The 11,246-nt window shown below is 36.1% G+C and overlaps 1 protein-coding gene across 2 annotated transcripts; it reads right to left on the bottom strand.

Moving 5' to 3' along the window:
• Positions 1-5,933: 5,933 nt before the first annotated feature.
• On the bottom strand, positions 5,934-7,245 carry lky (leaky). Of its 2 annotated transcripts, none has more exons than XM_068285192.1 (2): positions 7,125-7,245; positions 5,934-7,002 (listed from the first exon to the last, which is right to left on the bottom strand). In XM_068285192.1, exon 2 carries the CDS (start codon positions 6,947-6,949, stop codon positions 6,146-6,148), a length of 804 nt encoding a protein of 267 aa, XP_068141293.1. In that variant the 5' UTR covers positions 6,950-7,002; positions 7,125-7,245; the 3' UTR covers positions 5,934-6,145. The 2 variants fall into 2 exon arrangements, with proteins under 2 accessions (XP_068141293.1, XP_068141292.1); XM_068285191.1 differs by having other exon boundaries at positions 7,082-7,222.
• Positions 7,246-11,246: the final 4,001 nt, after the last annotated feature.

Raw genomic sequence — 11,246 nt, 5'->3', positions numbered from 1 at the left:
TCAATAACTATTAAGACTTTGAAGAGGTACCAAATGGTATGGTAGTGGCTGCTATTTAAGCCATGGATAACATAGAAATGCGAAAAAAGCATTGAACAGCCGTAATGGTTTTTTTTTTTTGGTGGGTAAGCTTTAAGGAAGAGCAAATAATTTAATTTATTAGTCAGTTACATATGTGTTTCTGTTCTCATTTGAGTTTGTTGTTCATCGGTAAGTTCAAGTAAATTGGCTCTGATGCTTGGGGAATCGGTTTGGTTAGTCGGTCTAACAATTTGCGACAATCATTTGTTAAATGCAATTCGATTGAATAAGCATAAATGTTTATGAAGCATTTTGTTGTTTGTTTTGCTGACCCGATCAAAACCCTGCCAAGTTGAAACCCATGATGAAAATAATAGATAGACTAATTCATTGGCTGTAAGATTACCACAATAACAAAATTTTAATGAATTCTTGGATAAGTATAAGTATATATATAAATAGATTTCAAGCCTAGACTATGTGTAGCTATAAAAAAAACTCTAAATGCAAACAACGTAACTGAGAACACTAATGCGATGTAGAGAACTTTTATAACCCTCCACACATGGGTCTGATCCGACCTTTCAAATATTTCCCCTATGGACTTGTACATTTTGTGTAGATTTCCTGTGTCAAACCTCCATTAAAAATGGATGTATTCTTGTTTATTTGCATGCATTTTGAAAATCATTTAGTTCAAATGCATCAATTAGAAATAAGTATCATACTAATAATTTAACAAATTAGTTTTTAGTTTGACTACCAAATACACACCTGTGATGCCCTAAAATAGATCCGCATTGGCTTTAAATTGCCTTATAAACCTAACCTGTTGATTATGTATCCAAGAAGGTACCACATATATTTGCCTTTCATGTGATAGTTGGTTATTCCATGATTTCAGCTTTAATGCAACCATTGTTTAATGGAAAAGTAAATAAAGTGATAATCTATTAAGAAATATAATTTGAAATAGCAATTGAAATTTTTAAATAATATCAATTATATAGTATTTCAATTAATTTATATAGTATTATAAGCCAATAATCAAAAAATAAACAGCTCTTGTTTTAATAAGAAGGGCTTAACGGGCTTACTATATTTAATACATATGCAAATATAATGTATTAGTAGCAATTGTTTTTTGTACATTTTACCTACACATACATACATGCATACATACATTTATACATATTTGTTGTAAAACTTTGCTAAAATGATTTCTGGATTGGCTACAATTTTGACTTTGACGTCACTAGCCGAATTTACGCACAAAACGGGTAAAAAATGGTTGAAAAAGTGGCAATTTCCTTGATTGACGCTCATCAACGAAATAAGAGCGAGAGCAAGAGAGAGAGAGAGGGAGAGAGGGAGAGAGAGTAGAGTGAAAGAGATGAAAGCGAGCAGCAGCATTGACTCCTTAACTTCAACTTGGGCAAACATTTCCGGCGCCATTTCGCTCCTTGTGCTACTTTGTTGTTTTATTTTTTGTTTTTTTTTATTCATACATACATACATACATATACATACATACATAGAAAACGAAAGGAAAAAACGAAAAGAGAAAGGAAAACTTTGTGAGTATTTTTGTATTGCCGTTAGACTTTTATAAAATATACTTATGTATGTTTGTATGTAAGATGTATTTTTGTTTTTGTTCCTCTACTCCACTTCAGATGTGTGTGTGTGTGTATGTGTGTGTTATTTTTTTGCGTTTCTTTTTGTTTTACTTCGTTTTGCTTTTGCTACATTTTTGTCTTAAATGATTGCCATAAAAAATAAGTGCACATTATTGTAACAGAGAAAAAGAGGGGCGAGAAAGAGAATGGTTAGACAGTAAGAGAGGAACCTATAGAAAGGTATGTGTGTGTGTGTGTGTGTGTGTGTAGGTGGCCATTGATAGAGAGAAAACCAAGAATGGTGGGGAAGGTGGCCACTGATGTGAGAGTAGGGCACTTTACAGTTATCCATACGCGTAGTGTAACAAATGATTTTCACAGCATTTTTGCTTTATGTGCTTTTTAGAGCACCGACGTGGCTCGAGGCGCGACTGAAAACAACAACAACAACCACAGCAACAACAAAAAGAAGTATGAAGTAAACGCAGACCAAAATGGAAAACGAAGATGAAGTATGGCCAGAAGAAGCCGAAGAAGAAGAAGAAGAGAAAGAAAACTCTTAAGTGATTTACATGGCTTACTTTGCGGAAATGCAATAAAAGCGACGACGGCGACGACGACGACGAAGACGAAGACGACTACCAAAACCAAAACCAAGAACAACCACAGCAGAAACACCACCAAACTTCGGTGATTGTGCGTGTGTATGTATGTATGCGTGAGAGAGAGAGAGCGAGAGTGGAAAATATATTTTTGGCAATTCTCTTTTTTTATTCACTTTTTATTTATCGTAATTTAATATTCATTCATTTCATTCTTTTTTTTTTATATTTTATTTTTAAGCGCGACCTTTTTTATACTTGCTGCAACAGAAAGAAATGCAGGAGAGAGAAAGAGTGAGGATGAGAAAATGGAGAGAACATTTGTCACTTACTGTCGCAAATTGATCGCCCCAAAAAGTAGACTATGACTTTTTAAAAATCATTGAAAGCAAATCATTTTCGTTGGAATTTCCCTCAAGGAAATAAAGTGTTGCTAAAATCTTTTAGTTAGTTGCATTTTTACAACTTATTTAGCTTACTCTAATTCTAGTCATGAAAGGATAAGCATTAAGATAACCTTAATTAGTCACTAAGGCACTTTGAAATCTTTTGTGCCTCAATTTCCGCAGAACATTTCAAAGCCTAAAATAAAGGGCTTTGGAACATTTCCCTCAAACGAAATGCAACTATCTTGAAGGAAAATATTTTCATTTATAGAACAAGATCTGTTGTTCTCGATTTCGAACCCCGTTGTAGGTGGTTTTTCCTCCCCCAATGAAGCAATTGGAAAAAATGTAATGGATTATCATTATCATTTTTGATCAACCCTATTTGGGATTATTCAAACTTAAATTTCTTTTATGTTCAAAGTTAAAAATTAAAGGAATTTCTTAAAAAATTGACTTCAGTGCTAAAGATATGGACAAATTTCCTTTAGTACAGAGTTAAATTGTATGTATGTATGTGTGCACATACATACATATTTATGTTGGCATTTTTGCATATACACACTTGGCAGAATAAATCAATATAAACAAATCGAATTAAATTCATAAATGAAAATCAAATTTTTGCCTTTATTCGTTCTCCACCTACATATGTAGGTATGTTCATTTACAAGTATGTGGGGGGTTTTGTGTATGTGTGTTTTTCTCTCTTTCTCTCTCTCTCTCTCTCTGTCTCTGTGTGTGTGTTTCCGTGTTTCTCGCTTTATGTGTCATAAATTAATTAAAAACAAAAAAGGAAAAAAAAAAAAATACTTCACACACACACACAGTTTTCCAGCTATTTTATTTTGTGTTGTTTCGTAGTTACTTAGTTTACATAGTTGGTTGTTGATGCTGATGATGATGATGATGATGACGATGATGATGATGTCTGTAGTGGCTAGCAGCATAGCTGCTGGCATTGTTCGATTTGAAATCGATATGTGGTGCTAATAAAACTATTATTTTCATACATACATTGTGCATTTAATATTATGTGGTTTATTTTTTATAATACTGTCATTTAATGAAACGAAAACAAAAGGATCCCGTGAAATAGATAGACTCAATGGAATGAAAAACTTAGGTATTCACTTTGATGGAAATTTTTCATAGAGTATTCTCCTATTAAGTCAGATGTGACTGAAACACAAACTGAATAAGCTTAGCTTGCTTAGTCATTATATGCTTCAAATCGGTTGACTATTTAAAATCTTATTCACAATTGTGATATGTTTGATCTCTAATTGGAAAGAACTCAAGACATGTAGAAGTAGCCTTGCCAAGTTGAGAAGTAACCAAATAGGTAACCAAAATTCAAGGGCTTCAAGCCACCGCGTAAACATTCATTCTACTTATTGTGCCAAGGTCTTAAGCTTGCCTTCAAAACCCAGCACACAGTTCGATATCGAGTTTGTTCGTGAAAAGGGATAATTATTCAAAGTGAAGCACGTTCAAAGAAATCTAAAAGATGACAATCAGTTGATGATGACTGGAGGAGTATTAAAGCTACTCCAGACAAATTGAACCTGTTTGAGAGAAGCTCTGGCTTAGTTTTCAAAAAGATTTTGTTTTCCTTTGCATAAGTTGCAGTTAATTTTCCACTTTAAAGTGAATTCCTAATGGACATTGATGTCTGGTATTGACATTTTTCGTTTTTTTTGAGAAATGTTTACTGGGTTTTGTTGCGTATATGTTAGCTTTGGCTTGTTTGTATTTCTTATGGCCTCCCTGTCTTCTTATGTGCTCCCCCTCCCTCTCCCTCTCCATTTCCCATTCCCTTAAAATACCGCACTGTGGCTTCTAATGTCGTCTCTTTTTTGCCATTCAGCCGCATGTGATCACGAAGCACATAAATGCCGTTTGACACGTGACAAAAATTTTGAATTTTAATATTTTTACGTTGTTTTCTTTCTATCGCTCTCTCTCTCTCTCTCACTCTGCCGCCATCTCTTTGGCATTTGTGTCTGGTTGTCCTTTGGCTGAACTGAATTTCATTTGGTTACCCCTGTTCGCCATTGTTTCATTGGGTCTCCATGGCGCTTCGACTGTATATGATTGTAGCAGTAGCCCCAGCCAAAGCCAGAACCATAGTCATAACGCATCGCGAATATTGCCCAAAGCATACACAAACCGATATCGAACTCTCACTCTGCAGAAATTTGTTTACTTTGCATATGCGAACATTTTGTTTGAATGATGCGGAACTGTTTTTCCGACATTTGGACAGCCTGACCCAACCATTGTCCACTGGCCCATTGGCCCAGTGAAAGGTGAAAGGCCAACAACAAGAATCAACTTTTCACTGCCCATTAAATATTATGGCAATGCAAACGAATCAAAAGGAGGAACAACAACAACAACAGCAATATTCGTTTGGCCGGATGTTTGTGGGTTGTTTTGAAAATTGTTTTTTTTTTTTATTTTTGCTTTATTTTTCGCCATGTAACTGCACATAAAAGTTGAAATGAAATAAATGCGTTTACTTTTGGGTAGCTCTTTGGATTTAGAAATTGGCATCACTAATGAGTTTTTATCAATCGAATTGAAATCAGTTGAAGATATATATTAACAGTTATCTGTGTATATGGGTATATGGGTACATATTTTCAAATTTTAAGTCTTGGTAAGTGCAGACAAAAGTCAAATAGTTTGTTTCATTTAATGATAAAGTAATTAAAGTATAAAAGAACAAATTTTACAAGGTTTTTTTTTAAGGGTATATCAATATCTTGCTACAAATACTTATACAAATGCCATATTAATATAGAGAAGAATGCTAAATTCAATCTATCATTTGAAAAATGTTTATTCAAGAGTCAAAAGATAATGTTTAAAGTTACACTGAGTGATATCCTTTTCTTAGTGAATTTTGAAGGTATTGTCCAAATAAAGAAAACTATGTAGTCAAATTTGTCAGGACATCCCTTAATATTCTTCTGACAGTTTTGAGTATACAGTTTTTTGCTTATTTGAATCACTTTTAAAATGTTTTGAACAAAATCTCTCTTACCTATAAATTTAATTTTATCGTCATTTATTCTTAGTCCTTTAATTCTGGAGGATCCAACTAGAGATATCAGACCACCCTTTTTGCTCGCTGATTATGATTAACGTTTAATACCATGGCGATTTTAAGTTTTGCCTCTGATTTGGGCTTCCATTTAGTGTCTTTTTGTGTTGAGCATCCTCGAGGATGCAGCCAAAATGAGATCCCAAACCTATCATTATTGTCGTCTAGTCTGACGGTCATTGAAAACATGATATTTTGCATCACATTTACGATATTTATTTTGCTTATTGAATTCATTAAAATGTATTATAATTTAGAAATTGGCCATAAACTTAAAATTTGCGTAAGTAAATGAATACGAAGTATAATCGAATAACAAAGGTGGTATGTATGTTATGTGTGTGTATGTATATATAGGTGTGTCGTATATATACCATGTTGTTTCGATCGTCTTGCGATACTTTATCATTGATTGCCCGAACGCATGATTTCGCCCATACTGGTGATCGGACGTGGAGCTCCATAGCGTCCAAATGTTGTGATTTGCGTCTGATTGTTATGGTACGGTGACCCAGTGTTAAAGAAGGTGTGGCTACTGGCGCCACCCATTAGCATGCCAACCGAGGGGCTTGCCAGCGCTGGCAAGGACTGCATTGGACAACTGCGAGTCGATTGGTTGTTTGTCGAATTGCCTGCGTCGCCAAAGAATCCCTCGTAGAGTACAAAATTATTTGCCTGTGGTATGGTCCGTACGAGGCCGTAATGTTTTTTCAAAAACGTCAATAACTTCTCAGAAGGTCGATCCACCGAACACTTTAGCGGTGTCCAACGTTTCTCAGCCAGCATATTCTCAAAGAGCCGTTTGCCCAGTCCGTGACGCTGCCGGGACTCATGCACATAGAAATCAAGAATGGCGGGCGTCTGATCCTGTTTACGACGCTCGCCGCGCTCATCGAATAGATATAGATTTTTGGTGCCGACCTTTAGCAGGCCAATGACAACTCCGCGACCGCCTTTGGGTTGCGTATCGGCCAATAGATAGATCGTTTGATTACTTGAGAGCCTGTCAGCGCTAGTCACCGGCCGGCTTAAGCCCTGGGCCAGTGCCGATAGGTGGCCCATGCGATCGATTATAATAGACAGCTTGATGGCAGCATCCGAGCGGGGTGATACTCTCATCCGATTACCAGGTGCCGCAACCTGATCCATATGCACTCTGATGATGGGTTGTGGAAAAAACGGCCTGATATCAAAATTGAAATCAACCATTGTCCTGCTCTTTCGATTCTGCTGCTGCTTCGCTTGCTAAAAATGTTGGATACCTAAATTAGAAGGTAGAATGGAATCAGCGGGCGAATTTCGTTTTAATTTTTTGTTTTTTGAATTGAATTTGAGACTAACTAGGGCCACAACCAAAAGAGAACAAAATAACAAAGATTTTTACTGATTTGATATTAATATTTTCGTTTTTGATCAGGTTTCAGCTCGACAAAAAATTTACATATATAAGGTCAAAATTCGATTTACTATGAACACTCTAACTTCTCTCTGACAGTAAATGCAATTCTTGCTAGGTTTTTTAAAACTCTATTGATTCGCTTGATTTGATTTATTTAGCAGAGTAACTGAAATTTCATCTCCAAAATAGTCATCTATTTCTCTACGCCAACCTAATTGGCGGAATCAGTTTAATAACATGACCATGACCATCACCCGAATGACATTGATAATAATAGTTAATGCACAAATAATCATAACAAGTTCATTCTGTTGCAAGAAGAATGATAATATTATAATATCCGTGATAAGTTTGCAAAAAAAATATATATGTGAATATTTCGATTTTATACACTAAACAAAGAGGGTATATTCATTTTCGCTCATGGCACACGTTTTCAAGAAAGTGCACTTAGAAATCAAAGAGAAAGGTCTACAAATTTGATGAAAGGGTTAAAAAATGAATTGATTTAAGATTATCTCTTTTCTGTTTGAAGCAGATCTATACACAAATTGTATACACAATCGAAGCTTATTTTGTTAGTTTTACATGGACTGCAGAGACAAACTTGAAGTTTCGTCTTACAAAATTCCCCCTTTTACCTATAAGTCACCTAAGCTATAGCTTTAAAAGCGATTTATAAGGAAAATGTAGAATTGGGTGCCGAAATATTTCACACAGCTTCAAATGACATATGCGAAATTCATCCAAATTGGTGATTCGAATACGCGAAGTTCCTCTTGTTAGTCAAATGAAAAAAGACTGTCAAATTCCAATTTCATAGCATCGACTTTGAGACCACTGTGCAGAGGAAAATGCCTTTTATTGTGTGATAATCACTTCTGGTCAATAGCAAATTATTTAATAAATAAATGAATAGTGATTGAAACTAAATGAATTTCGTTATAAAAACCCATTTATCACTCGAGACGAGTATATCCATATATTGAAAAACATACAAAACGAATGCAATAACTGGCAGTAGGCACATAAGCATAGAGTGTATACGATTCGGCAATGCTGGTAATAAAAACCAATAGTTTTTTTTTCTTTCACACATACATATGTATGTTTGTATGTGTGTATATGTAAGAGTATGTAAGAGTTTGCCTGAAGCTGTCAACTGCGACAGCATTTTAATTTTATTCGGTTTGTTTCCAGTTCAGTATGGTTTTATGTTGCACGCTGCATGCAAAATAATTAAACAGTCAACAGTCAAGTGGTTCACCCAGCACCTCCCATTTTTACATAAGCCGCCCCTTTTTTCTACTGTCCATGTTGTCCTGTTTCAATGCATATACAAAATAACTTATTTATTTTGTGTTTGCTTTTGTTGTTGTTGTTGTTGTTGTTGCAATTTAACAATTCGATTTAAATTTTCAATGAGATGACTGAAAGAATTAACAGCAATTCAGTCCCAAACGAATGTGCAATAAAATGTGAATTTTAATTTCAATTTCAATTCGCATTTCATAGTTTAGTTAATAATATTAATGGAATTAATACCAAATTTTAGGGTCCTGCAATTGTCCACTTCAGTGTTTCCAATTACTTAATGTGTGTCCAAGTAAACGCAATAAAAATGTCGAACCAAAAAATAAGAAAAAACCAGATACAAAGCACACATTATTAAAACGTAAAAAAAAAAAACAAAATACATTTTACTCTAAACTAGGATGAGCAGGAGCGGCAGTAAGGACCACATTCATGGGTGTAACAAAATAGGGAAGTATATATTGATTTTGCTTCAAGATAAACAATATTGCGTATACGACTGGGAGTCCTTGGGCAGTGTCATGGACATACAAGTGCACATTCAAATAGTCGATTGGCGATTGTATCCTCTGACTCTACGTGCATGGCAGGGAAGAAAAAACCGCAGAATAACTCTGCCATTTTGGGCATATTTAGACTAAAGTTTGGAAGGCGGACGTGGAAATGCTAACAAAGCAATAAATTGCCTCTAAATCTAATTTGTGGCAGCAGAAGCAGCAGCAGCTAACAAACCAACTCTCCCACACTGCTATCTCTCTCTCTCTCTCTCTCGCTTGGGGGCGTATGGCACAAGGTTGCTTTGGTTTGTGTTAGAGTCTTGGGCAAGGGGAAATCCCACCACCAAGTTGATTGCATTAAAAACAATCCAGAACGTGATGAGTGCAACGGATGGGTTTCAGATCTGGGGGTTTGGGCCCAACCGAATGGTAAGGCCAAGCGCCAACTGATGAGCACTTAGTCTACGTACAACATTGTTGACTTCCGCCGGATGCAAGTTGGCACAAAAACACAAAAAAAAAAAACAATACCCGCTAAAAAAAACCCAGAAGACATGTAACGTTTACCCGGGTGCACACAGTGCTTCTTGCATTAAAGTGTTTTAAGCAACGACAACAACAACAAAGAGCACACCGAATGATGTGATATTTTTGAAGTAATGATTGCCAACCATTTGTTTGCCATAAGAAGGGAGAATAGCAATTTGAAAAATGTTATATTAATAAATATTTAATGGGCAAAAGTGATAAAGCGAAGAAGCCTGTATAATGGCGAAGGGTGTGAGGGGGGCTGGTGAGTTGAGCTTGGGATTGGAATTGGGGAACACTTTATACGTCTGTCGACGTTACTTTGCCTGAATCAGCGATAAGCGGCGCCCTCATCCCCCAAATGACAATGTCCCCAAAATGTCAACAACTCGGCGAGGCGAGCCAAAAGGCATAACATTCTCCCACTTTTGGCGTAAAAGAGGTAAAAAAAGGATGGCATCCAAAAAGAGGCAAACAAAAAAATACAAAAAAAAAAAAAAAAACGAAAGAAAAAAAACCCGAAGAGAAATGAAAGAAAAATGAGCGTAAAAATGTCAGAGTTTGGCTGGCAGTTGGAATAAGGGTTAGACACCTAATTCGATGCGATAAGACAATCTTGAGGGGCTTAGCTTATTTGTTGCATGCTGCCTGCGGACTTCTCCCCCCCCCAGTTCCCGACCTCTCCCAGCCATGTTTTCCACACTGCTCCATAACCTTTAGCCTCGGTGGCTCACCCTTCCCTCTCTCTATTTGTGTGAAAGCTGCTGTTTTTTTTGTTCTATACCCAGTAGCATGTGAGAGAGTAAAAGGCAATCAGAATGTAAGGAGTTGATGCCAAGATCTAGCAATAAAGAGTATTCAATGGGCAACATAATTAGCTCAAAAGTGAATTGCAGAGTATTCTGAAAGTCGATACTCTCATATTTGAAAATTGTAAGCATTGATTTTTGTGTTTTTTATTTTGCATGAAGTGAAGTCTTGGTGACTTCTTGCCGCTTCTAGGGTTCACTTGGTTTTGCCTGGTTCCGCTTTTCGAGTTGGGTCTTTGTTAGGGTTAATGTTTTTTGTGGTGTTTTTTGCGGGGTTAACGCTTGAGCATGCCTGATGGCAAATTCATGTAGACATACACACACACGCACACACTGACAAAAAATGTTACAAATTTTATTTGCTGCCAGCACTTTCTCATTTTAATACGCCTTTAACGATGGCTGCGAATCTGTTGATATAAATTTTGTATACTTAAATGCACAGATCTTTGTTTGCTGTCGCATTGGAGGGGGGATGGGAGAAAGCTAAACAAATAGGACAAACAGCAATTAAATCAAGCAGAATAACTGCTTGTTTATACAGCATGTACCTACTAAGTTGGTCTTAAAGTGTGACTAAATTTCATTTACGTGCAAGCATCTAAAGATGTTAACAAGAAACAGCTATAGGGACTTACCTTGATAACACTAGACTAGGCCAACTCAAATGGATGATCTCTTGGTCGAAAAGAGCCACGCAAAAAGTAGTGGAAACTGAATTCAAAATCAATCGTTGCTTTAAACAGATGTCTTTCATGTGAAAAACAGATTTTTACCTGATTACCTTTCTGCTACACGTCAAAAATTGTTGGAATAGGAACGAGACTTGGATATGACCAGTCTGATGTTGGTACATATGTATGTACATATTTCTGTAACTGTGCGTGTGTCTGCCTGTTTGACTGCATTTGAAATGCATTAGCTTTTCCACATGACACACAGTGTGAGACGTATATATC

This window comes from Drosophila tropicalis, unplaced genomic scaffold (assembly GCF_018151085.1).
Source record: "Drosophila tropicalis isolate 14030-0801.00 unplaced genomic scaffold, ASM1815108v1 contig_4, whole genome shotgun sequence".
NCBI classification, from domain to species: Eukaryota; Metazoa; Arthropoda; class Insecta; order Diptera; family Drosophilidae; genus Drosophila; species Drosophila tropicalis.
The sequence above is the reverse complement of the archived record's forward strand: the minus strand, read 5'-3'. Positions and strand labels throughout refer to the sequence as shown.

What these genes read in the sequence shown, in the direction of transcription:
- lky (XM_068285192.1), bottom strand. Translation starts at nt 6,949, where the DNA reads ATGGTTGATTTCAATTTTGATATCAGGCCGTTTTTTCCACAACCCATC.